Genomic DNA, 27,965 nt, shown 5'->3' on the forward strand with positions numbered 1-27,965 from the left:
ATCTATCCATGGTATCATTAAAGCATTAAAAATAAACTGAAAGCAACCAAATATTAGAAAACACAATAAAGCTTTATGTGTCCTTGGGGTATGGTTTAAAAAAACTCAGGAAGATAGCAACCTTCATGGTGGAACCAATGCTTTGCCCATTTTTCATGTGTATCACATATGCAGCACACTTAAATAATAGGCAGGGTTTCAATCATACTGTTGTGTCCACCATCTTGAATTCTTTGACCTTATCCTGGGGATTGCTCTGTCAGGAACATGGTGGGCCAAGCTGATTAATTAGACAGACTCAAGTCCACAATTCTTTTTTACCCAAATTTCCCCCAAAAGCAACCGATTCACTTGAGAATGGATCGTCTCCCCTTGGAAGACAAAATGTTCTGCATGGATGCATCAAAATCCCCTTGTAGAAATTAGCTGGAAAGGGGGGGAAGCTGTCTGGGGAATTCTAGGAGTTGAAGTCCACCCCTCTCAAAGTTGCCAAGGTTGAGAAACGTTGGTCTATATATTTGGGTCAAAAAAGTGCCAAAAAGAATTAAAATGCTGACCACAGCATTGTACAGGAAGAGTGATGGCTTCCATCACCTGTTTGCAGATGCCATATTGACTTTTTTGCAGAGGTAAAATTCAGCAGGTTCTGACAGGTTCTAGAGAACCAGTAGCGGAAATTTTTAGTAGTTTGGAGAACCGGCAAATACCCCCTCTGGCCCCAGAGTCGGGAGGGAATGGGGATTTTGCAGTATCCTTCCCCTACCATGCCCACCAAGCCATGCCCACAGAACCAGTAGTAAAAAAAATGAGTTTCACCACTGCTTTTTTGACTCATCCCTTCCCTGTAAATACTCCTTGAGGCATTCCTCCTTGAGCTGCATTCTCCTTTACTTAAAGGGGTTTTGGTTGTGTAAATATGTGTAATCCTAGGCTTTTGCCTCTGTTAATGCTACAAAAATGTAGAATAAAAGTCAAACAGAAAGCCTTCCTTCTGCACTGCTCCTTCATTTATTGCCTATGAATTTATTGCCCATTATGGGTGAAGCTTTTGTGCTGCCAGTGCAAAGAAAGCTACAGCCTCCAACAATTAAAATATTAAAATATTTGTCTTCTTCCAATCAGAGCTGAGAGTCAACCCACATCTTTTCAATATATTTCACAGATTGGTCATTCTGGTGGAAAATAAAAATCATAATATAGAAAGCCCTCAATCAAAGAGTAATCAGAAGAGCAGGTATTAGCAGGACTGATACCTTCAGTGATTTCTGAGGATTTCAAAAGATTTCAAAGGGCAGGCAAAGTTGGAGGGTGGAGTTAAGCAAGTCATCAACCTAGAATAAGGTGACCAGATTTTCAGATTGGTAAAGAGGGACACCATTGACTCAAGGGGGGGGGGGGCTTGATTAAAAATTTTATATTTTGTCAAAAGCTCACAAAAGGCGATTAATGACCCCAGGACACTGAAACTATCATAAATACAAATCTGTTGCCAAACAAAATTTTGATCACATGACCATGAGGATGCTGCAATGGTCACTAAGTGTGAAAAATGGTCGCAACAGTCGCTAAGTGTGAAAATGGTCATCAGTCACTTTTTTCAATGCCATTGTAACTTTGGTCACTAAACATTTTCCCCCTCCTCGAGACACCTCACTTCTTCCTTCCTTCCTTCCTCTTGCTTATCTACCTTCACCTTATCCGTCTTCGGCTCTTTCCCTCTCTTCCATCCTTTCTCCTTCCATCTTCTCTTCTTTCCTCACTCACTCCCTTCCTCCTTTTCTCTTCCTTCCTCCTTCCATTCTTTCAGCTTCCTTTCTTTTGCCTATCTACCTTCTCTTTCTGCTCTTTCCATCTCTCTCTTCCCCTTCGCTTCTGTTCCTTCCTCTTTCCATCCTTTCACCTTCCCTCCTTCCTATTTCTTCCTTCCTTCCTTCTGCCTATCTACCTTCACCTTCTCTGTCTTTCTGCTCTTCCCGTCTTCCCCTGTCCTCCCTCCCTCCCTTCTTTCCTTTCTAGTTCCATCTTTTCTTCTTTCCTCTCTCCCTCCCTTTTTCTTCCTTCTTCCTTCCTTCCTTCCTTCCTTCCTTCCTTCCTTCCTTCCTTCCTTCCTTCCTCCTTCCTCTTGCCTATCCACTTCATCCTCTTTGTCTTTCTGCTCTTTCCCTCTCTTCCCCTTCTCTTCCTACCTCCTTCCCTCTTTTCTCCCTCCCTTCTTTTTCTTCCTTTCTTTCTTCTTCCATCTTCCTCCCCCCTCCCTCCTTCCTTCCTCTCCTTCCCACTCTCTCCTTGGGAGGGAAAAAAACCCAAGGGCTAATGGGATTGGGGGGGGGCAGCAGAGACCAAATAAAGTCAGAAGATCTTATAAAACTTTCCTATTTGTTGGATCGCATTGCTGCGAACTTATAAACCAAATCAGGGGAACATTTTGCAACCGAGGGTGCTGCAAGGAAAGGTGGGGGAGGCAGCCCTGCCGTTTCCCCAGTTTTGCAAGGAATGAGAAACGGTGCTTTAATCCGAAGCAAAGGATGGCTGCAATCGGAACCGCAGACAGGGAAAGAAATAAAGAAAGATCCTTGTAGCACAAAACCCACCTTTGCATAGTTATGAGAACATAGGTAAAACAAAACAAAAAAGCACAGCGTCCCTCCGCCCTCTGAATGGGACTCAGCGTGAGTATTGTTGTATTGTTAGCCGCCCGGAGTCCTACGGGATTGGGCGGCATACAAATGTTATTAAACTTTGAAACTTTGACTCCGATTTGAATACCAGGACACAGAGCCGGGCGGGGAGATAAGCACCTTCATTTCCATTCTCTGTTACCCTGATGCTTTGCGAGGAACAATCCCAAGGGCTCCCTGTGACTTTTTGCAGATTTTTGTGCTTAAAAAAAAGGAGGACTTTTAAAAAACGCCACAGAATGAGCTGTCAGCCTGACAAAATGCAACCCCTCCTTCCTTCGTCCTCCTCCTCTTCCATCACTAACAGCTGGGGGCTCAGAAATTGGAGCGAATAGCCAGTCCTCCATCTCTTCCCTCTTCCTGGATTCACTCCGAAGTTTTTTAAATCCCCCTTCTGTGCATAAATACTCCTTCAGCTTCTCTCTCTTCCTCTCTCTCTCTCCCTCCCTCCCTCTCTCTCTCTCTCTATGTATCTGTTTGTCTCTCACTCTCTGTGTGGCTCTTTGCCTCTATCTCCCTCCCTCCCTCTGTCTCTCTCTCTGTCATTCTCTCTGTGTGTCTGTCTCTCTCTGTCTCTCTCTCTCTCTTAAGAGCTTTTATTAGGACTTATCTAGTGGCGATTCGGGCGGCTAAATGTTTGCATTTCTCCACTCTCATTGCGTCCTCAGAATCACGCCTGGCCGCCCTGTTTAGGATAACCCGCTCCCTCCTGAAAGGGAGGGATGCGGGCGAACCCTTGCAGGGAAGAGCCGAGGAATTTGGTCAGTTTCTGTCAGACAAAGTTGCTCAGATTTGGACAAGCCTGGACTCCACTTGGACAGTACCTGCTGAGATGCCGAGAGTGGGCCTTGATCGGATTTCTTGGAGCGAGTTCCAGCTTGCTACTCCTGAGGAAGTGGACAAGGCCATGGGAGCTGTAAGTACCTCCACCTGTTTACTGGACCCGTGTCCCTCCTGGCTGGTTTTGACGAGCAGGGAGGTCACCCGAGGCTGGCTCCAGAGGATTGTTAATACCTCACTACAGGAGGGATCTTTCCTGCTGCCCCTAAAGGACGCGGTGGTAAGACCTCTCCTTAAGAAGCTTTCTCTGGATACAGCTATTCTTTTTTTGTGTGTGTGTGTTAAAAATTTTTATTTCATTTTCATTTTCATTTTATACAATCACATATATACTGTGCATGATTACAGCCATATAACATTAAGCAATAAACACAACTCTTCTTATATTCCAAAATACAAAACCAACATAGCGCTTCAACCCTCCATACACCCTTTCTTTCTCCCCCCTCCAACTTTCTTTTCTCCCCTTCAACATTCCCCTCTTCTACTTCCCCTCCCCCTCTAACGTTCCTTTCTCCCCCTCCCTTCCATCTCACCCTCTTTCCATTCCTCTCTCACTCCCTCTCTACCCCTCTCTCTTCTTTCCCTCTACTCCTCACTTCGGTGTATTTCTACTATCCATCGATGTATTCGGCTTCTTATTTTATACTAAAATTAAAAAAAGGAAAAGAAAAAGGCAACAGTATACAAGTGCATTCTTGTTGTTCTAAAGATTAACATAAACTATATTACCCCCCTCCCCCCCTCCCCCCTATAATCCCCCCTCCCTTCCCCCCTTCCGACTTCCCAAATCCCGTACCCGGTATAGCTTTTTATCAAACACAGTCTCGAGTATATTAAAACCAAGTAAGTTAAAAGTGAAAAGAAAAAGGAAAAGAATAGAAGAAAAAAGTACTAAAAAAAAAAGAAAGAAAGAAAATCAATAAACTCTCTACATTGAGCTCAGCTTCTTATCATTAAACAAAAAGGAAAGAAAAAAAAAACCTAAGCGGTTTACATCATTCCTAATCTTAATTAGTTAATTACCTGCAGGATTTCAACATATATTAAAACCAAGTAAGTTAACCAAGTAGAATTCTTCTCTAGCTAGGAGCCTTATCCCTTTATCTAAATATCTATCTATTTCCAAACCCTTAATTTGTCCCTTTTATGCTTCCTTCCTCTCTGACACAATTTAAACACATCTCTAGTTCTTCTCTCGGTTTCCTCTTCCAGCTCTTCTCGTCCCTGCCTCTATCTGTGTCCATATACATCCATATACACACACATATATACACGCCCATATACATACACATACATATATTTTATATTCATCCGTACTCCTCTCATATATGCTCCGCCTTCCTGCAAACTCCCTGGATGTATCCTTCCAAGCAGTATATTCAGATAGCAATTTTTACAGTTCCATCTCAAAGTAAGCTCTCATTCAACCTCCACTACCCTCCCGTCTACACCACACCTCCCAACTCCATCCAAATTGGGCCGCGATCCAAGAGAACCACCACGATCTCCGCCCTCCACCCTGGAAAATAAGTCATCAGTAATTTATATAAAGGAAAATTCAAAATTATCCATTAAGTCTTTTTAGATCCCATACAATATATCTTCCCCCCCCAAAAAAAATCAACATCAGTTCGTTCAACCTTAATGTTTCTTCCTCGGTATACAACTATATCATTTTATGCAAAACAAAAGTCACAGAATGTTAACCAAATTCGAAATTAAGCCAATATTTTGGGTCAGTTAATTAAATATAATTTTCTTACAGAGGAATTATATCATTTTTAAGCTGTTTGATATAGTAAAATATTTACTTTCTCTTTTGTAATGAGTTCATACATGTCTCCTTAATCAATAGTTAATGATCATAGCTGTTGCTGCAATCCACCTTATTTTCCCATTCATCTAGGAGCACGACTGGGTCCTTGTTCTCTGGTCTCCTGCTCTTCCGGAAGGGGAAAACGATACTTCCTGTTTTGTAATTGTGTGTTACATTGTTTCTCTTGTCCTTCTCTTTGTCTTTCTCCAAGTCCAGGTGATTCAAGATGTTCCGCCTTTAAGATCTTATGGTAAAAATCTCGGGCTTCCCATACAGAGTTAAGACGATATTTTTGCTCACCGAATGTGGTTATAATACCAAAAGGCACATCCCATCTATACTGTATCTGACGATTTCTGAGTTCTTTAACTAGAAAAGCATAGTCTCTCCTGGCTCTTAACATTTGAGGTGGTATTTCCTTGAAAACAATCAAGTCCTGTCCATCAATTTGCAGCCTGGTATTATAAAACTCTTGTAGCATCGCGTTTCTGGATTCTCTTGTAGCAAGATATATAATTACATCTCTCGGAAGCTGTCTCTGTTTTGCCACTCACGAATTATGACGGTAAATTTTCTGGATCTGCCAATCAAATTTGAATCCCGGATTTCCCACCGAACGACTGAAAGCCTCTGAAAAAATCTGTTTCAAGTTCTCCTGATCGTTTTCACGCAATCCCCTAACTCTTAACGCAAGCTCTGTCTTTTTATAATTTGTCATAACAAGTTGTTTTTCTGCATTTTCAACTTTCTGTTGCAGCACTTAAATTTTGGATGTCAGGTTGGCGTTGGCTTCCTCCAGAAACTCCAGCTTATCTTCCATTCCACCAACATAATCTGTCAATACTGTTACAAATCCAATCATATCATCCTTTGTTTGAGCAATCCTGGCATCAAGCTTATCACATAAATCTAAAATAAGTTGCTTCATCTCCTCTCTGAATTCTTTAAGAGTCTCAAAAAGAAATTCTTTCATTAACAAATCTCCAGTAGGGGGCGTAGAAGGTAAGGACTGCAGCTTTGTAACAAATGTTTGAGATATATTGCTGAAAGTACGTCTCCCCGACCTTGATTTCGGTGCCATTATAGAAAGAAAGCAAACAAAGTTTTCAAGTCTGGTCTCTGCTTGCGTTGATTTAATTTCAGTAAACTTTTAGAAGTTGATAAGAAAAGATCTTCGAGGGAGTGAAGCTAATTAATTTATATGAGGTTATTCCTTTGATTCTGTGCCAGGAAGTTGGAGATATAATTCTGTGCCAAGAAGTTGGAGATATATCATTATAACAAATGTGGAAGCTATAAAATCGCCATTTTGAAAATCATTAAACAAAGGAGTTTTTTATAACATTGAAGCTGGTATTTTTGATAAAAAAAACAAATAAAGTTCTCAGGTTAGGTCTTTGCTCGTGTTGATTTTCAATAGCCTAGTTTCCAAAAGAATGTCCTGAGGGGGGGGGTCACTTGCCTTGAGCTGTGAAATACAGCTGAGAAGTTCGGGTTGGAGTAAATGCCTCAGTCTTGGCTGATCCTCCCCCTCCGTTCACAGCCCCCCCAAAAAAAGCTGCAAACTTCAAAGAAGGTTCTTGCCGACTGAGACCCTCTCTGCTTTTTTCTAGCCTGAAAAAAGAGATATCTATTAGTTATTAGATAGATAACGAACCAGAACTCTGGAGGCACACTCTCGGTTAAGCTGCCGGCGATGACAACCCCTCCCCCGGAAGCCTGGATACAGCTATTCTTAACAACTACCATCCAGTGTCCAACCTCCCTTTTGTAGGGAAGGTTGTTGAGAAGGTGGTGGCCTTTCAGCTCCAATGGACCTTGGAGGAAGCTGATTATCTAGATCCCTTTCAGTTGGGTTTCAGGCCTGGTTACTCCACTGAAACTGCTTTGGTCGTGCTGACCGATGATCTCTGGCAGGCCAGGGATAGAGGGCACTCCTCTATCCCTGGTGCTTCTTGACCTCTCAGCGGCCTTCAATACCATCAACCATGGTATCCTTCTGCAACGACTGGGAGAGGTGGGAGTGGGAGGCACCGTGTTACGGTGGTTCTCCTCTTACCTCTCAGATAGGTCGCAGTCGGTGTTGGTTGGAGGACAGAGGTCGACCCCTAGGCCCCTAAAATATGGGGTGCTTCAGGGCTCGGTCCTGTCCCCCGTCCTATTTAACATCTACATGAAGCCGCTGGGTAAGATCATTCGTCGGCACGGGATCAAATATCATCAATATGCGGACGATGCTCAGTTGTATCTGTCCACCCCGTGCCAACTCAGCAAAGCAGTAGAAGTGATTTCCAATGCCTGGTGCCTGTTAGGGGCTGGATGGGAGTAAACAAACTGGCATTCAATCCTGACAAGACCGAGTGGCTGTTGATGTTGCCTCCCAAGAATGGACCAGATATTCCATCTCTTAGCCTGGGGGGCGAAACCCTTTGCCCCTCAGAGAGGGACCGCAACTTGGGTGTCCTCCTGGACACTCAGCTGACATTAGAATACCATCTGCCGGCTGTGACCAGGGGGGCTTTTGCCCAGGTTCGCCTGGCGCACCAGTTGCGGCCCTACCTGGACCGGGAGGCACTTCAAATGATCACTCATGCTCTCGTCACCTCTAGGCTCGATTACTGTAATGCGCTTTACTTGGGGCTGCCCCTGAAGAGTGTTCAGAGACTACAATTGGTCCAGAATGCAGCCACACGAGCGATATCGGGTGTACCTAGATACACCCATGTTACACCTATCCTCTGCGAGCTGCACTGGCTTCCCATCAGTCTCCGAATGAGCTTCAAGGTGCTGGTTGTTACCTTTAAAGCCCTACATGGCTTAGGACCTGGATACCTATGGGACCGCCTCCTGCCACATACCTCCCAACGACCTATAAGATCTCACAGATTGGGCCTCCTTCGGGTACTGTCGACCGGGCAATGCCTGTTGGCGACTACTCAGGGGAGGTATTTCTCTGTAGCTGCTCCGGCCCTGTGGAATGATCTCCCCGCAGAGATCCGGACCCTTCCCACTCTCACGGCCTTCCGTAAGGCCACTAAAACCTGGCTGTTCCGGCAGGCCTGGGGCTGTTGACCCCAAAATATGGTCCAGCCCCACTTGGAATGGAGTGCATGGTGTGTTTTTAAATCTATCTCTTCTTTTTTCTATTCCTTTTGATTTATTTGTATTGTTAGCTGCCCGGAGTCCTACGGGATTGGGCGGCATACAAATGCTATTAAACTTTGAAACTCTCTGTCTCTCCTCCCTCCCTGTGTCTGTCTGTGTGTGTGTGTTTCTCACTCTGTGTTTGTGTGTGTGTCTCTCTGTCTCTGTCTGTAAGCCGCTGTTGCACCTGTCGTCCTGGATCAGTCTGAGCTGCCTGTCCTTCTTCAACACCTCCCGGGGGTGCACATCCATCGTAAAATCCATTGGGTCGTCCAAAGTAGCGGGGCTCAGCAGGACCTTGGCTGAATGCGTTTCAAACGCTCAAGTCCGCTGCTCGCCGCTCCTCAACTAGTTGCAAAGTTCTCTCCAGAGATTCTGGCAGGCAGAGGCAGCGCTTGCCTCTCGAGCTTTGGTGAAGGGGATTTTTTCTGTGGGACGGAGCCTGGGCAGCAGGGAATTTCCCCGCCGAAGTAGAAGGTGAGGCTTTCAAACTAGTCTGATCCTGCTTGAAAAGGTTGCTGTGGGAGAACAAAGTGTGCCCTGGCTGAAGATTTCCTCTTTCAGTTGGTCTCTGGAATTTCCCCCCCCCTTTTTTTTTCTACAGAAAGAAAAGGTTTTTTGACTGGGTAGGTCAACATGATTAAGGTTGTTCTGCTCCTCTTTTGCACTACCCTCCTCTCTCTGATAGCTGCCTGATTAAAAAGGAGGAGGAGGCTCCGCTGGTCCGGAGCCCATCTGCGGGGGGAGGGATCCCCCTTGCGTTCCTTGTCTTCCCGGATGGGCTCCGGACCAGCGGAGCCGCCTCCTCCTTTTTAACCAGGCGGCTATCAGAGAGAAGAGGGTAGGGCATGCCCGTGGGCTTGTGCAGCACCCGAATTCTCGCCTCCTGTTCTTCGGCTGTTTCACAATTCCAAGGGCACGCGCTGCCCAGTTTGCTGAATCCGGCGCGGCTTCAGAGAAAGAAGGCGTGTGAGAAAGCCCCCCCCCCATCTCCGCTGCCTGAACATTTGAATGAAGGAGGCTGCAGGCTCCTTTGTCCTTGGCTATGCGATTTTCTTTCATTCTCTGCTGCCCGAACGAGTGAATGAAGCAGAGGGAGAATGAAAGGAGATTGCGTCCCTTCTGTCTCCCCGTTGCTCAGAAAAGCAACTTCGGGGAAGTCCTTTAGCGGCAGGCGTCCTAGAACCTGCCTGCTAGCAAAGGACCTTCCCGAAGTTGCTTTTCTGAGCAACAGGGAGACAGAAGGGACAAAATACCACCTGGCTGGGACAAATATACAGGGCTGGGGGCGGGGGTGGCTTACTTCCGGGTCCGGTCACAAAAGTCGGGACTTTTTAAGAACGCCCCGGGATGCGGGACAAATTGTGCAAAATCGTGACTGTCCCACCAAAATCGGGACATCTGGTCACCTTAGCCTAGAATCATTATGTTCCCACAATGATTTAAGCCCAACTCTTCTTGAATTCCACTGATTCTCAGCTACCACCGCATTAGTGCTGAATGTTAATAGACTAGATTCTATATAGGTTGAGCAATAAATCTTAACTGCAACTTAATATATGGTTCTGATTCTTCATGAACTGATATTACTGAAGATTTGCAGCCTTACATCTGTCAATGCCTGCCAGCCTTTGGAGAGGGTTGCAATAACTAAATAAATGGTTCTTTTATAAATGATTCAACCTGCCATGTCAAGGTGACAACTCGATTGATTTAAATGCAAACAGTACTGTTTGTTTTCCATTGCCAATGCGGGCTCAATGTCCTTTACAATTCTTATTCAAAATGTATTGGATGGAAATTCTGCGAATAACAGTCCAGCACATCTGGAAGGCTACAGGGTTGGGAAGTCAACTTTAAAACCAGTGGCAGACAGCTGGTGAACAGGGAGGACCCACTAAGCACAGCTCAATTGGTAAACACCCCATACAACAGAGGGGAAACCTTGCCAGATTAGACCAAAGGTTGTTGTCTCCCACAGAAGACAGCCTTGTGAAGTTCAAAAATAAGACCAGGTGTCAATATCCTTTCCTTCTCTTTCCTGCCTGCCCCCCATCTCTTCCATGGCTGTTGAGATGAAAGGAACAAATACACACACCACAGGAGTATCTACACGATTCACCATGTCGTCCTTTAGAAATATTTGTGTGTTCCGCTTGCCTGCTGATTGCAGCGTGTGCAATTCCTGTAACACAAGGGCATGATCTGACAAAGTAAAGGGCTGTTAAAATGGGTGCAGACATGTTTTTGTCATGCTCCAAGACTTGAGCATTTCCTCCTGCAGGACCTTGTGCAGGAATAGCTCGTTTTCTTCCCTCCTTGTTCTAAAAGAAGCAGCCCGAACCCCAACTACTATAGGCATTCATGTCATGAGTTAAATCTGGTCCCACAGTGACTTCTCCCATTATCCCACATATGGATGGTTATTTGTTTTTAGATGAATAAAAAACAATAAATCCATGCCAGTAATTGGAAAAAGATTCATTTCTCATGGTCCATAAGTTACTGTTCTGAGAAAGATTAAATTAGTAAACTTTATGAGCTCTTCTGCCAACATCATTGACCTATTGCACTGAACTCTATGAAGATGCGGCAGCAGACAGTGACTTCACAATCCAGCAATGTTGTTGGAACTGAGTAGGGACAGTGTAGGGAACCAGATGTCCAGTGTGGGTGTGTGGACATACAGTATGTGTGTGCATACACACTTCAGCCAGTTTCAATGCAGCCCAGCCAGCAAGAGTTCCTTCTACCCTGATGAGATGGTAGCAGTGGGGAAGTTATACCTGGCATAGCCAACCAAGAAGCCTGGAACTCCTGGAACCCTTTGACAAAGTTTAGACACTAGTTCAAAACCACCCAAGTTCTCAGCATAGGTTAGCCCTCTTCAAATGCCTGCCAGATTCCAGATGTAGGTGCCTGTAATAAAGATCTGACTTAAATCAAATACAATAGACTGGAAAACCAAAGTTATGAATGTTAGTACAACTTTTATTATAAAGGTGATGCTTTCTGTTTTTTGTTTTGTGTGTGTGTGTGTCTTCAATTCAGTGTTGACTCCTGGCGATTGCCCAAACAAGTCCCTGCAATTTTCTTGGCAAGATTTCTGAAGTGGTTTGCCATTGCCTGATTTCTAGGGCTGAGAGAAAGGGACTGGCCTAAGGTCACTCAGCTAACTTCGTGCCTGAGGTGGGAGTAGAACAGGTGGATTTCTAGTTTCTAGCCTGAGGCCTTAACCAAACAAACTTAACTACACCAAAGTAACTCTCATTACTGTAATGGTTACTGTAATCAAATCTTGTAAGTCCAAATGCGCTCCCCCCCCCTATTTTTGTGAGAAGGAGGGTGGTCTTTTTCTCAGACAGCCAACTTCTGGTCCAGATTCAGATTTCTTTTATCTGACCATTGACTTGGTTGCAGCTCTTCCTTCCGTTCTTCAGGGTTATTCCTTTTGCCTATTACAGTGGGAATTAAAGGAGGGTCACAGGGGGAGGATGAGACTATGTGGAGAACCAAGATTTCTTCCGTAAAGAAATCAAGATGGTATCCATGACTGAATAATCAAACTACACCAACCGGATTGTGCCTTTACAGCCTCTCTGCGGCAGTGGATCCAAGAGGGCTCCTTGGTTTACCCAGGAACTCTGGGAGATGAAGTGCCAAAAGAGATGCCTAGAGCAACGCTGGAGGGCTAGTAAATCCGAATCCAACCAAACACAATTAAGAGCCTTTATCAGGACTTATCTAGTGGTGATACGGGTGGCAAAATGTGCGCATTTTTCTGCTCTTATTGCATACACAGAATCTCGCCCAGCCGCCCTGTTTAGGATAGCCCGCTCCCTCTTGAAAGGGAGGGACGCGGACGAACCCTTACAGGATGGAGCTGAGGAATTTGGTCATTTTCTGTCGGATAAAATCACTCGGATCCGGACGGACCTGGACTCCACTTGGATGGTACCAGCTGAGATGCCGGGGGAAGGTCTTGATTGGATTTTGTGGAGCGAGTTTCAACTTGTCGCTCCTGAGGAAGTGGACAAGGCCATGGGAGCGGTGAGTGCCTCCACCTGTTTACTGGACCCGTGTCCCTCCTGGCTGGTCTCGACCAGCAGGGAGGTGACACGTGGCTGGCTCCAGAGGATTGTTAACACCTCTCTTTGGGAGGGATCCTTCCCGCACCCTCTAAAGAATGCGGTGGTGAGACCCCTCCTTAAGAAACCTTCCCTGGATCCAGCCATTTTAAACAACTATTGCCCAGTCTCCAACCTCCCGTTCGTAGGGAAGGTTGTTGAGAAGGTGGTGGCCTTTCAACTCCGGTGGACCTTGGATGAAGCAGTTTATCTGGATCCCTTTCAGTCGGGTTTCAGGCCTGGTTACGGCACAGAAACTGCTTTGGTTGCGCTGATCGATGATCTCTGGCGGGCCAGGGATAGAGGACATTCCTCTATCCTAGTGCTTCTTGACCTCTCAGCGGCCTTCAATACCATCGACCATGGTATCCTTCTGCGACGGTTACGGGAGGTGGGAGTAGGAGGCACCGTCTTAAGGTGGTTCTCCTCCTACCTCTCAGACAGGTCACAGTCGGTGTTGGTTGGAGGACAGAGATCGACCCCTAGGCCCCTCAAATATGGTGTGCCGCAGGGTTCGGTCCTGTCCCCCCTCCTATTTAATATCTACATGAAGCCGCTGGGTGAGATCATATGCCGGCACGGGATCAAATATCATCAATATGCGGACGATACTCAATTGTATCTGTCCGCCCCGTGCCAACTCAGCGAAGCAGTGGAAGTGATGTGCCAGTGCCTGGAGGCTGTCAGGGTCTGGATGGGAGTGAACAAGCTTGCACTCAACCCAGACAAGACCGAGTGGCTATTGATGCTGCCTCTCAAGGACAGTCCAGACATTCCACCTCTTAGCCTGGGGGGTGAAATTATACACCCCTCAGAGAGGGCCCGCAATTTGGGTGTCCTCCTGGACCCACAGCTGACGTTAGAACACCATCTGTCAGCTGTGACCAGGGGGGCTTTTGCCCAGGTTCACCTAGTGCACCAGTTGCGGCCCTATCTGGACCGGGAGGCACTTCGAATGGTCACTCACACCCTCGTCACCTCAAGACTGGATTACTGTAACACGCTCTACATGGGGCTGCCCCTGAAGAGTGTTCGAAGACTGCAGTTGGTCCAGAATGCAGCCGCACGAGTGATATTAGGTGTACCTAGATACACCCATGTTACACCCATCCTCTGCCAGCTGCACTGGCTCCCTATTGGTCTCGAAACGTGCTTCAAGGTGCTAGTTGTTACTTTTAAAGCCCTACATGGTTTAGGACCTGGTTACCTGAGAGACCGCCTCCTGCCACTTACCTCCCAACGACCAACAAGGGTGGGCCTCTTCCGGGTGCTGTCGCCCGGACAATGCCGGCTGGCGGCCCCCCGGGGGAGGGCCTTCTCTATAGCTGCGCCGGCCCTGTGGAACGATCTACCCATAGAGATCCGGACCCTTACCACTCTCCCGGCCTTCCGTAAAGCCACCAAGACCTGGCTGTTCCGGCAGGCCTGGGGCTGTTGATCAATATCCAGCCCCACTTAGATGGAATGGATGGTGTGGAATTTTAATAATTGTATCTTTTATTTTAAATTTTTATATGCTTCTTTTATTTGCCTATAAGCCACCCAGAGTCCCAAGGGAGTGGGCGGCATACAAATTTTATTAAACTAAACTTTTTATTTATTAAACTAAACTGTTGTTCCTGTTTTCATGTGCAATGCACAAATACCAGGCTTATGAAAGGGATGGATGTTTGAATGACTAATTGCAGGCACTATCTTTTGTGTGTGTGTGTGTGCGCACATGCGTGCGCGCGTGCACACACATGCACACAACCACAAAGAACACACCTATTGCAAACACTATCTTTTGCACATGTGTGTGTGCGCACACAGACACAGACACACACACAACCACAAAGAACACACCTATTTGTGCATGTCCTGGGATAGGTTTACCTTAAAATAGTGGTTCTCAACCTGTGGGTCGGGACCCCTTTGGGGGTTGAATGACCCTTTCACAGGGGTCGCCTAAGACCATTGGAAAACACATATTTTCGACGGTCTTAGGAACCGAGACACCAATTTTATGGTTGGGGGTCATCACAACATGAGGAACTGTATTAAAGGGTTGCGGCATTAGGAAAGTTGAGAACCACTGCCTTAGAAGCTTCTTCCTGCCTGAAACTGTTTTGTGGGATGGATTTATATGTGCTGATATGCAGGTAGTTCTTGACTTACAACCACAATTGAGGCCAACATTTATGTTGCTAAGTGAGACATTGGTTAAGTAAGTTTTGCCCCATTTTGCAACTTGTCTTGCCACAGTTGTTAAGTGAATCACTGCAGTTGTTAAATTAGTCACCCAGTTGTTAAGTGAATCTGGCTTCCCCTTTGACTTGGCTTGTCAGAAGTTCGCAAAAGGGGATCACGTGATCCTGGGAGACTGCAACCATCGTAAGTATGAGTCAGCTGCCAAGCATCTGAATTTTGTTCATGTGACCATGGAGAGCCTGCAATGGTCGTGTGAAAAATGGTCATAAATCATTTTTTTCAGTGTCACTGTAACTTTGAACAGTCACTAAAGGGACGTTTATAAGTGGAGGACTAGCTGTATTTTGAAATAGATCACTTCTCTGTGGTTTTACCTCTGTATATTTAAGCTACCTTGGAACCCTTCCTACCCTGAAAGGAGAGAAATAAGAGAAACCATTAAAATAATATAACACTTAAGTACTTATTTTCCCCAATTAAGACATTTGACAGAATGCACCAACTTTGTCACATGGTTTTAAAGTTTAGCATCTTGAAAATCTTGCTTTGCTATAATCCAACTATCTGGGGTGCAAAAATTTCCAAGAGAAAAAAAAACTGCTTATGCTTTAAGAAAAGTTTATGGTTTTGGCAGTTTTTGTTATTGTTGTTAATTTTTTAGGAAAAAGATTCCTACCCACAGAATTCTATTTTGAAGAAGTCCGGGCTGCTGCTGCAGAACCCCTGCACCTGGAAGGACAGCTGTGCATACTTGACATCACAGCCTAGAGAAGATCCTTCCTGACCATACCCAGCCCAGGTCTGGGAGCCTCCTAGACTCTTTTTGTTCTTCTGTTTATTCCAAGACTTACTCGAGAGGGTCGGGGCTGACTTCCCCTGTGAGGCATGCCAGGGTCAGCTCATGCTGCAGGTCAAGCAAGAACAAGAATCTTTAAATAAGGCATCAGTTTCCCACCCCTTTTCCCCTTCCAGTCTGTTAATTTTAGATGCACACAAAGAGATCAAAGCCAAAATTAGGTTTTCTTTAACCTGCCTTAGTGCCAAATGTTTGGATTCGCTACCCACTTTCCAGCTCTCTTGCTGAATTGGTAGACTTTGGCTAATCTTTAAAAGGCTGAGTTAATAATCAGAACGGAGCTGGGAGGGAGGTTGGAGGTGCTTTGGAGAATAGGTTGACCCCCCCTCCTCTTCTTTGTGGCAACCCCTCAAATACTGGAAGATGCTGTCATGTCACCACTACTCCTTCTGTTCTCTAGTTCAAGTGGATTTGGTGAAATCCTAGATGAGCAGCTATCACAAAATCCCAAAGATACACAAAGCTGAAAAATAACCCAGGAGAAGAAGGGAATAGCAAATTCCTTCCATATTTGTCAAGCAAATATAAGAAGCCCTGTGTGGATGTGTCTCTGGGGCCACCGGAAGTTGGGCTCTATTTGAGGAAAGTTTTATCTTTTGGGACCAGGAGAGGCGGAAGTTATGCTTCCTCGATTGCCATTCCGTCCTCTCTGGCTGTTATTTAGCTTGTGTCAAACCTGAAGGCGATAAGATCCTTGAACTAAAACCGGCTCTTGTGTTCTTGCTAAAATATCATGTGCAAAGGTAGCCTGTTGCCACAGATTGAAAACAGCTGCAACTAATTGTTAACATCTCAGTGATGACTGGATGACAGCAAAAGAGATACAGGTGGTCCTTGAGTTATGATTGTAATGGAGCCTGGGAATTTCTGTCTGCATCAGGATGGTCATAAGTCAAGACACCCACGTGACCGACCTGATTTTATCACATTTTTGTGGCAGTCATAAAGAGAACACAGCTGCCATTAAGTGAACACAGCAATCATGAAGTGAATCCATTGTCACAATAGGCTTTTTTTTTTACCAGTAATCCAAAACCGTTCTTCAGCAAAAGAACATTATAAATTGCAATCGGGCAACTGCAGGCTGCCACAAATTGCCTGGGATGGTATAAGATCCCTTGCTTGGGCAGGGGTTGGACTAGAAGACCTCCAAGGTCCCTTCCAGACTTCTATGATTCTGGTTCAAATGCAGGCCAATGGCCGAGCACCCAAAAGGTAATTATGTGACTTCAAATCTAGGTGGTATGTCTCTTTTTGAGGGTTTGTTGTAACTTGGAGCAGTTGCTCAGCGACCCTTCATAACTACTTGTAAAGCAACCTCCAGCTCAGCCGTCTAGTGGCCACCTGGGTCTCTGTAGAACAGATCTTAGACTAGTTTATAAAATGGAACCAACTACGAAAAAAGGAAGAAATACAGATAACTCACCTTTACAGGGAGTCCTTGACTTACGATCACAATTGAGCCCCAGATTTTTGCTGCTTAGTAAAACATTTGTTAAGATAATTTTGCTCCACTTTACAACCTTTCTTGCCACAGTTGTTAAATGAATCACTGTAGTTGTTAAATTAGTCACATGGATGTTAAGTGAATTTGGTTTTCCCATTGACTTTGCTTGGCAAGAGGGTATCACCTGATCCCGGAACACTGCAACGGTCATAAATGTGAGTCAGTTGCCAAGCGTCTGAATTTTGATCACATGACCATTGGGGTGCTGCAACGGTTGTACTGCAAGTGTGAAAAATGGCCATGTCACTAAATGAATTGTTGTAAGTCGAGGACTACCTGCATAATAGAAATTGTATTTGCCTCCATAATTCTGGTTTCCTAGACTGGTCTCCTTGAAGGCTGACAGTTGGCTAGACCAGAATATGCCCAACACCTGCATCCCTCCCCTCATGCATCCCCCAACCTATTAGCTAAATTCTATGGAGATTCTCTGTCATCCAGATCACGATTGTCAGTTCTAAAGAAGCTTCTTGCATGAGAAGTGAAACGTCTTCTAAGAAAACAAGAAAGTCCAGTTGCCTCTTGAAAAAGCTCCTTTGGGACAAAACCTGTTAGCATTTCACAAAACATTGAAGAGATGGTTGGTTCCCCAGCATTTGAGTCAGGAACGAAAGAAGCACCCTGTCAGGCCTGCAGGTGGTTCCTTTTAGGATCTTTGGTCTGCCACACTAATATTCTTTTCTACTATGCTTTTCCATTAGTGGGAAGGGGAATAGTAAGGAGTAGAATGTGTTGTTGTCAAAATAAAATTCCTTTCTAGAAAGCCAAGGTTATCTTTTGTTCTCTACACCTCTGAGCCTGACTGGAACTGGATGGGTGGAACTGCCAGCGTGGCAGTGGGAGATTGGACCATGGGATGGACTTGTGAGTGTGGGGGCAAGATCATGAACTTTCAACTGGGTGGGGAAAACTGGGAAGCTTTCAGATTCGGGTTTCCACAGATGTGCCAACATGACTCTCCTAATAAATTGGAACTTAGAGCAATATTTTGCCTTGGACTCTGATTTAATTTTGGATGTTATTTGGAACTCTGTCACACGCTCCATCCCTTGAGATTTTCAGGAATAGACTGAACAGCAATTTGTCCAGAATGGTACAGATCTCCCGCCATGTGCCGGGAGTTAGACTAAGAGGACTCTCCTGCTTGAGCAGGGGATTAGACTAGATGACCTCCAAGGTCCCTTTCAAGTCTGGTATTCTAAACGTCCAAGGTCCCTTCCACCCTATGATTCTATGTTGGTGAGACAGATCTATGATGCTGTGTCATTATCATTGGCGGTTGTGCTTGTTTTAATCTTGTAAGATGCACAGAGTCACTTAAGATGAGTGACTCTATACATCAGTGTTGTGGCCCAGCAGGAGCCGTTGGAGCTGCCACTAGACTCTGACAGCGAGGGGCCCTATGAGTTGGCTCTGGAGGATGTGGAGGACCCTGGACAGGGTTCTGACTCCGAGCAGGGTGCAGAGAGTCTGGTTGGCCACCAGGAGGTGCCTGAGCCTTGGACCAGTGGGGAGGAGAAAAGGGAGTATGATCCCGACGTCATGCATTGGAGCAGTGGGGAGGAGACAAGGGAGTTGGTCCTGGATGCCCGGCAATGGAGAGCTAACGGGCATAAGGAACAGTTACGCAGTTACAGGAGATAATTGCACTCAGCTGGTGGTAATTAGGCTCCTCTCAAGACTATAAAAGGAATGATTGTGCACATGCTCGTTGCAGGAGTCAATGTATTCACTAGAGCTGGAGAACTCTTGTGGCTAGCTTGGCAGGCCATGGTTAGTCTGTGCTGGTTTGCCATCAACGTCTGGACTGTGCTGGATTGCTGCCAAGGTCTTGTCTGTATGTTAATAAATCCTTGAAGTATCTTTGCCTCGGCGTGCTTTGGTGTAGGACAAGGGGGGTCAGAACACATCAAGTACATTATGGTAATTGATTCATTCTTTGCCCATCAGTTCCTTCGGTGTCATCTAGATCCTGTATTTCCATCTCTCCCTCCCTCCCTTTCTCAGACTGGTAAGACTCAATCAGATATTTTGCTGACAGTATTTGGAGTTTGTGAACCAACATCACCAACAGACAGACAGGAGTTGGAAAATTACAGCATCGTTCTTATTCTCACCTTGTCTGCTTTTCTGCAATTGGCCAGCCAGTTGCTCTTTCCACTGCTTCAGTTGTTCTGCATTTTAGTTTGTTTGCTTTCTTAGTTTACTGTGAAAAATGGAACCTACAAAGAAATAGGAAAAGGAAAAGAATAGAAAATATGATGATGAATATTAAAATAGGATTTTGTAGGGTAATATCAGGCCCCAAGAACCAAGAATGACACATGCAATTACTTCTGAGTAGTTTCTTTACAGATGTTTGCCTACAGGCAGAATCTTGCCAGACTCAAGCAACTATCTGCATAACTACATATCTACTCTGTGAACTGCTGGGGAGGAGCTGCCATAGCCCTCTTCCTGCCTACCAGACATTCCAAGCTCCACCGCCTCTTTGCCCTCTGGGAAACAGCCCCTCCCTCTTGGGACTCCAGGCTACATTCCACCACAGGTAAACATCCACTAGCCAGCCATGTGATTTTTGTTATGAAACATGTTTCAAATCATGCCATAAAGTTAAAAGTGGTTGCAATTTCCCATTTGAGTGGTAAACAATTTGTAATGACATTTTCTTGGCACAAACATTAGAATAGAAAAACCTTTAAAATTGAAGGTGAAGGAAGACAATATAGTTATAATCATTTTTCTTCCCTTAAAAGTTGGACTTCTACTTTCTTTTAAGACAAAACCATATGAATAAGGTGACCAGATTTTCAGATTGGTAAAGAGGGACACCATTGGGGGGGGGGGGGGGTGGCTTGATTAAAAATTTTATATTTTGTCATACATGACCCCAGGACACTGAAACCATCATAAATACGAATCTGTTGCCAAACATCAAAATTTTGATCACGTGACCATGAGGATGCTGCAACGGTCGCTAAGTGTGAAAATGGTCGCTAAGTGTGAAAATGGTCATCAGACACTTTTTTCAATGCCATTGTAACTTTGGTCACTAAATGAACTGTTTGAAAGTTAAGGCTAGCTTGCATTATAATGCCTTATGCTAGCTTACATTTTCAAGAGAGAGAAGCTAAACTCCTTGTTAGAATTGAAATAGAAATGAATAGAGAAGAGTAAAATAGAATAGAATAGTTTATTAGCCAAGTGTGATTGGACACACAAGGAATTTGTCTTTGGTGAATATGCTCTCAGTGTACATAAAGAAAAATAAAATAGTAAGATAGTGGGATCCTTGCTGCACCAAGCCTTCACTAATCCTCTCACTTTCATCAAAAACAGTAAAAATCAATCATGCTTTTTTATTTCTATTTATTATTTTGCTATGGCCACATATGAATATATATGCACATTCCAAACAGATTTTCTTACTAAACAGCCACCATTCTCATCCATAGGCCACTAAATGCATCACCAACCTTTTCTGTATTCTTTCATTTCCATCCATCCATTTTATTTATTTAACACAGAGTAGATTAGGCTGTCAGCCTTAGTCATTCTTCTAACATGACAACAATTCTTACCAACAAGGACGGTATTGGCACATTTTAGCTAATGCAACCTAAACATAACAAAAACCTATTTCACTTCAAGTATGCTAACTTTATTCTATCCAAGATGCAATCTCTAATCTAAAGACCACTTTTCAAGCCAACATGCTGTTCACTACAATTTACTAACCAAACTGCTGATAATATTTATTCCCTTTTGAAAAGGGATCCAAATGGTTACCTCTGATCTTCTACTCCCCTCCCTAATAGAGGTCCAGTTCACCTTTATAAAATCTTCACATAAGGAGCCTTTCTAAAATTTTGCAAGTAAATTTTGCAAGAATCTTGCCAGGAAAATATGGTCCTGTTTTTTTTTTTATGTTAGCTCTTGAGCCTCACACACCTGCGAAAGCAATGGATGCAGAATCAATGGGAGGAAGACTTTTCTCGGGAAGTGCACCCGGAAGCTGCCGCTGCAAAGTCGATCCCTACGGAACTGTCCTCTCTGCACTTTGACGATCTCCGCCGCGCAAAGGGGGACGTTCCAGGCACTTTGGCGAAAGGGCCCAGCAGCCTCTCAGCCCTTCCCGGCCGGGGAGACCTCCCCCCACTTCCACTCCCCTCCTCCTGCCTCCTCGGAGCTTCAAGCAAGCTAACTGGGAAGGGCGGGGAAGAAGAAGAAGCGGCGGCGCAGTCCCCTGCAGCCGCCGAGCCGGGAAAGGGGCGCTTTGGCAAGGCTTCTGCAGCGCCCCCAAGGACCGCCGCGTGAGGTCAGCGGCGGCGGCGGCTGCTGCTGCTGCTCAGGGCTTAGACAGGGAAAAGGAGGAGGAAGAAGAAGCGACGGCACTGTCTCCTGCAGCCGCCGAGCTGGGAAAGGGGCGCTTTGGCAGGGCTTCCGCAGAGCCCCCAAGGACTGCCACGCGAGGCTGCTGCTGCTGCTGCTGCTGCTGCTGCTGCTCAGGGCTTGGATAGGGAGGAGGAGGAGGAAGAAGAAGCGCGGCGCGGTCCCCTGCAGCCGCAGAGCCGGGAAAGGAGCGCTTTGGCAGGGCTTCCGCAGCGCCCCCAAAGACCGACGTGCGAGGGCGGCGGCGGCGGCGGCGGCTGCTGCTGCTGATGCTCAGGGCCTTGGACAGGGAGGAGGAGGAGGAGGAAGAATTTGGAATTGGAATTGGAAAGTTTATTTATAGGCCGCCCTTTTCCCTGGGGGGACTCAGGGCGGCTTACAATTCATGGGGAGGGGAATACAAACAGTGAGACATAAAACAATAGATAATTAAAAATAGAACACAACATTCATCATTCGGGTGGGGACGGATTACAATCTAACCCCAGGCCTGACGGGATAGCCAGATCTTAAGGGCTGTGCGGAAGGTCTGGAGGGTGGTGAGGGTACGGATCTCCACGGGGAGATCATTCCAAAGGGTCGGAGCTACTACCGAGAAGGCTCTCCTCCACGTAGTCGCCAGTCGACACTGACTGGCAGATGGGATTCGGAGGAGGCCTAATCTGTGTGATCTAATTGGTCGCGAGGAGGTGATTGGCAGGAGGCGGTCTCTCAAGTACCCAGATCCACTACCATGAAGGGCTTTATAGGTGGTAAGTAGCACTTTGAAGCGCACCCGGAGATCAACAGGTAGCCAGCGCAGCTCGTGGAGGATAGGTGTTATGTGGGTGAACCGAGGTGCACCCACAATCGCTCGCGCGGCCGCATTCTGGACTAGCTGAAGTCGCCGAATACTCTTCAAGGGCAGCCCGATGTAGAGCACGTTGCAGTATTCCAGCCTTGAGGTCACAAGGGCACGAGTGACTGTTGTGAGAGCCTCCCGGTTCAGGGAGGGTCGCAACTGGTGCACCAGGCGAACCTGGGTAAATGCCCCCCTGGTCACAGCCGACAGGTGGTAATCAAAGGTCAGCTGTGGGTCCAGGAGGACTCCCAAGTTGCGAACCCTGTCTGAGGGGTATAGTGTTTGACCCCCCAGCCTGAGTGATGGAACACTTGCCAAATTATTGGGAGGGAAACACAACAGCCACTCGGTCTTATCCGGGTTGAGTACCAGTTTGTTAGCCCTCATCCAGTCCCTAATGGCTTCAAGGCCCCGGCTCATCACGTCCACCGCTTCATTGAGTTGGCACGGGGCGGACAGATACAACTGGGTATCGTCCGCGTATTGATGGTATCTTATCCCGTGCCTCCGAATGATCTCGCCCAGCGGTTTCATGTAGATGTTGAATAGTAGGGGGGATAAGACCGAACCCTGTGGCACCCCATATGTTAGGGGCCTAGGGGTCGATCTCTGCCCTCCAACTAACACCGACTGCGACCTGTCCGAGAGGTAGGAGGAGAACCACTGCAAAACAGTGCCTCCCACCCCCACCTCCCGTAGTCGTCGCAGAAGGATACCATGGTCGATGGTATCAAAAGCCACCGAGAGGTCAAGGAGAACCAGGATGGAGGCATGGCCTCCATCCCTGGCTCTCCAGAGGTCATCGGTCAATGCGACCAAAGCGGTTTCTGTGCTGTAACCAGGCCTGAAGCCAGACTGAAATGGGTCAAGGTAACTAGTTTCCTCCAAGGTCTGCTGAAGCTGGGAGGCCACCACCTTCTCAACAACCTTCCCCACAAAGGGGAGGTTGGAGACTGGACGATAATTGTTGAGAACGGCTGGATCCAAGGATGGTTTCTTCAGGAGGGGTCTCACCACCGCCGCTTTAAGTGCGGAGGGGAAGAGTCCCTCCCGAAGAGAGGCGGTAACAACCGCCTGGATCCAGCCCCGTGTCACCTCTCTGCTGTTGGCAACCAGCCAGGAGGGGCACGGGTCCAGTACACAAGTGGAGGCACTCACAGCTCTCATGGCCTTGTCCACATCCCCAGGGGCAACATCCTGAAACTCAACCCAGTGATGGTCTGCCAGATTATCCTCCTGTGCCTCGGCTGGATCTGCAAAGTCGGAGTCCAAATCCGATCAAAACCGAGCAACTTTGTCCACTAAGAACTGGACATAGTCCTCAGCCCTACCCTGCAAGGGGTCCCCCGTATCCCTCCTATTTAGGAGGGAGCGGGTTATCCTAAACAGGGCGGCTGGGCGCGACTCAGTGGACGCAATCAAGGTGGCGATGTACGATCTTTTTGTTGTCCTAAGTGCCCTGATATACTCCTTGGTGCAAGATGTTAAGAGTGCTCGGTTCGATTCGGATTTATCGGACCTCCATAGGTGCTCTAGGCGTCTCCTCCGGCGCTTCCTCTCCCGGAGCTCCTCGGTAAACCAAGGAGGCCTCCGGGATCCACCGCCTCGGAGCGGCCGTAGTGGCGCAATCCGGTCAAGAGACTCCGATGCTGCCGAGTTCCAGGCAGCAACCAGAGTCTCCACCAGACTGTGGGCGAGGGTATCAGGAATAACCCCAAGCTCCGTCTGGAAACTCAAGGGGTCCATAAGTCGCCTGGGGCGGAACCACCTGGTCGGTTCCTCCTCCCTACAGTGGGGGTTTGGCCTCCGAAAGTCAAGCCTCAGTAGGCAGTGGTCTGAGCACGACAGGGGTATGATCTCATTACCCCTCAGACCAAGATCATAAATCCACTGCTCTGAGAGGAATACGAGGTCGAGCGTGTGACCCACTGAGTGGGTTGGGCCCCGAATTACTTGGGTCAAGCCCATGGCTGTCATGGAAGCCATGAACTCCTGCACCCCATCAGAGTGTTCACCGAGCGAAGGCAAATTGAAATCCCCCAGGACCATAAGCCTGGGGAACTCAATTGCTAGCTCGGCTACCGACTCGAGGAGCGAGGGGAGGGCTGCTGCAACACTGTTGGGAGGCAGGTACGTTAACAGCAAACCCACTTGACCCTTGAGGTCCAACTTCACCAGTAGGGACTCACACCCGACAAGCTCCAGAGCAGGGATCCTACGAGGTGCTAGAGACTCCCGGATAACAATAGCCACACCCCCACCCCTTCTCTGGGCTCTCGGCTGATGAAGCACCTGAAATCCTTCTGGGCACATCTCTACGAGGGGGACTCCTCCCTCCAGGCCCAGCCAGGTTTCAGTAATACATGCCAGGTCTGCCCTCTCGTCTAAAATTAAGTCCCAGACGAGGGGAGCCTTGTGAACTACAGACCTGGCATTTAGCGACAACAGCCTGAGACCAGGGTCCTGATTACTCGCGCCATCTGGCCTCGGAGTGGAACTCATAGGGCCGGAAGGAGGGATCTCTGTGACGTAGCGAGCCCTCCTTCCCCGGTAATGGCCAGCCCTAAAGTCCCCGCCATATCTGCCCCTCCCCGTTACGACCGTAATGCTCCGGCCCACTCCCGTGTCCATGGTCCCCCCGACCACCCCAGTGACCCCCACATTCCCCGGCAGGTCCTCCGAATCAAACATACTCATTCACTCACACAAGCAGTCCCCACGTAATAATTAAAAAACACAGAAAATACAGCGGTAATAGCAATAAAAAGTGGGATCATTCACTCAATCACATACAATCCCATGCACTCACCATACCAGATTAAAAATTGCACGGGCGCACGAAGTCCGTACAAGGCTTATATCTTCTGCCAAGACCAGTAGAGAGTCCAGTATAACATATGGTAAAAAATATATGGTCCAAGAGGGGTGTTCCGCCCCTCTCCTTTTCTCCAGGTTCTAAGACACACCCGACAGGGGAGAGGCCACACCTTGAGGAAGGCTGGGTTAGATGGAGCGGAAGGGGGGGGGATCTAGGCAGGTCGCAGTGGCAGCAAGCCGGCTTCCAGATCTCATCAAGCGACCTGTCATATCGATCACCCCCTCTGGAAAGTTCAATGCAGTCCAAAGGGGAGGGTGGTTGAAAGATAGGGTAGGTAGGGTAGGTAGAAGGTAGAAGGGTAGAAGAAGAGGAGGAAGCAGTGGCTGAGCGGAATCCTTTTGAGAGGGGACGGGCGCGACCTGGGAAGCGTCGGCACAGCCTCCGCCGTTGCCAATCGCGCCCGTCCCCTCTCAAAAGGATTTGCCTTTATTTTGGCGCTCGCTGGCCCTGAAGGAGCGGGATGAGCAGCAAGCGGAGCCTCGTTTAAAAGCAACAACGGCCGTGGCTGCTTGTTCGCTCCGCCGCTCTTGCGTGGAGGTCTGAGGAGGCAGAGGGGTGGGAGGGGTACGAAGGAACCAGCGTGGCAGCGGCGGCGCTGGGAAGGTGCTGCCCCCAGAGCTCAAGGGTGGGCGGGCTGGAGAGCAGGCGCCTTTCTCGCGCACAGGGGAGGGGAGGAGGGCAGCGGCAGCTGTTTCACTAACCCCGCGCAGGTTACTAATTCCTACCAGTTACTCACCAGTGAAGCAGCAAAACAAAACAAACGGCCGCGAAGGCGAAATGGAATGGAGACTCCTGCGACTCACGTGGCGTGCTAAGCGGACTCCAGCCAATCAGTGAGCTGGCTGGGATGGAAAACTTTAAGCACGCCGCGTGTGTGCTTAAAGTTTTCCATCCCAGCCAACTCACTGATTGGCTGGAGTCCAGGACAATCAGTGAGCGGCAGGTTGGGCTAGCTTAGATTTTTAGAAATAGATGGGGGAACGAACGAGCGAGCTAGCGGCAGCTGATGGGCAGGGGAGCGAGCGAGCCCCAAAATAAAGCAGGGTTTTTCTAGAATGGCCTGGGACGCGGGAAAAATTATGAAAAGGCGTGCCTGTCCCGCCAGATACAGGACATTTGGTCACCTTACATATGAATGGAGTGTTGAGGAGAGAGAATTTTTCCATAAAAGGGAAGCCACAAAAAAGTCAGAGCTAGAATGCAGAAGTGGGACAAGTTAGGAAGTAATATTCTTCAATATTGAACAACTTGAGTTAATTTGCATAGAAACATTTAGGGATATTGCTGTTTGCTCTACCAGTTTGCTCTTTCGCAACAGCTGGTTGTGTTGATAACAGCAGGAAATTCAACAATCTGCAACAATGGTCCACTGATGGATGTACAGGGAAAGTCATGAAGAAATTACTTTTTGTTTAAAAGAAAGAAGTTACGCTCTCAAATGGCTTCTGTGTCTACTTTCATTTCTGAATGATGGTTAATAAGGTAGGCTATGTTTAAGTTTACAAAAGATGAAGCTGCTGGAGACCAGTAAACTGAGGCCTATTTTTATTATTTACTAGCAAAATCTTAATAATTTGCTGATCTTATAAGGGGAAAAATTAGATTTCTCTCATGTTCCAAAAGTGCCATCTAGTGGAAAAGAAGTTCTAGGACAAGACACCAGCAGTCTTCCAAATTCTTCCAAAACACAGGACATTCTTCCTTACCACTGTGGCCTGTGGTATACAACTCTTTCTTGTGTGAATAGAGCAATGGACCACTTCGTATGATCCATTACCTGCTTTAGAAGAGAAAGTAAGTCAGTCTCCTACTTAGAACCAGCCACCAAATAAAACCAAGAGAGAAACTTAGATATGCCTGGGGTATTTGCACTTTAGCATTGTTAGTAGAGCTGCTTTGCAGCCCAGTCTGGAAAATTCCATGTGGGCTGGAGGTTCCTGAGATCATGTCCAGTGCTGCCAGACCCCTTCCTATCCTGAACTATCCATTCCATTTTTTGCCCACAGAAACATTGTTTGAGATCCTTTACTTTTATTTAGACTACAGAATAACAGAGTTGGGGAGGAGGAGCTACGCATTGCGGCAGTACTGCAGCTTTTCTGGTTACTCCACACTAGCTGTTGAATCTGGGTCCCCTGGACGGTCTGAATCCGACCCAAGCTGTCCCGAAGAGACAGTGGGAGGTAGGGCAAAGCCCTGTGAACCCAGAGACACCAGCAAGGTCTCTGGAGATCCAGGGGAAATCCTCTTTTCCCGGCAGTCAAGAGCCAGCCCCTAGGCTGCCGAAGCTGCTGACAGCTCCGTAAAGCAAGAGCTGGAGAGAGAATGAAGCATGCCGTTCTGGTGAGATCTTTTATAAAGTTTTTTTTATTCTAAAGAGAACACCCTAAACTTGGAGATTTAAAGAAAATAGAGTAAAAACAGAGCACTATCGGCAGGTTTGAGCATGGTTAATTGAGATCATTCGGGCTTTTTTTTTTCTTATCACCGGAAACCAGATTGAATTCTTGTTATAACTTGTTTCAATTTAATGAGGACTCGTTGCTGAAGCTTTTTTGACATCTGGCAGTGATTTGATTGGGACTATCCTTTCCTTTATTATACTTTAAAAACTCCTTTTTTCTTTCTTTTGTTATGCTTCCTTAGCCCCGTGGTTTTCTGTCAGGAGTGTTTTTTTTCCCAAAGGCAGAGTT

General features: G+C 46.9%; 1 protein-coding gene across 1 annotated transcript; it reads right to left on the reverse strand.

Moving 5' to 3' along the window:
• Positions 1-6,097: 6,097 nt before the first annotated feature.
• Positions 6,098-25,177, reverse strand: LOC148043138 (uncharacterized). The gene is given in 3 exon segments (XM_087727092.1): positions 6,098-6,205; positions 10,580-10,666; positions 22,710-25,177. Coding segments are annotated over 3 exon segments (2,577 nt in total). The 5' UTR covers positions 25,092-25,177.
• Positions 25,178-27,965: the final 2,788 nt, after the last annotated feature.

The sequence above is a fragment of the Thamnophis sirtalis genome, unplaced genomic scaffold, assembly GCF_051295495.1.
Source record: "Thamnophis sirtalis isolate CommonGarterSnake01/CBP01778 unplaced genomic scaffold, rThaSir2_p1.2 scaffold_13, whole genome shotgun sequence".
Taxonomy (NCBI): domain Eukaryota; kingdom Metazoa; phylum Chordata; class Lepidosauria; order Squamata; family Natricidae; genus Thamnophis; species Thamnophis sirtalis.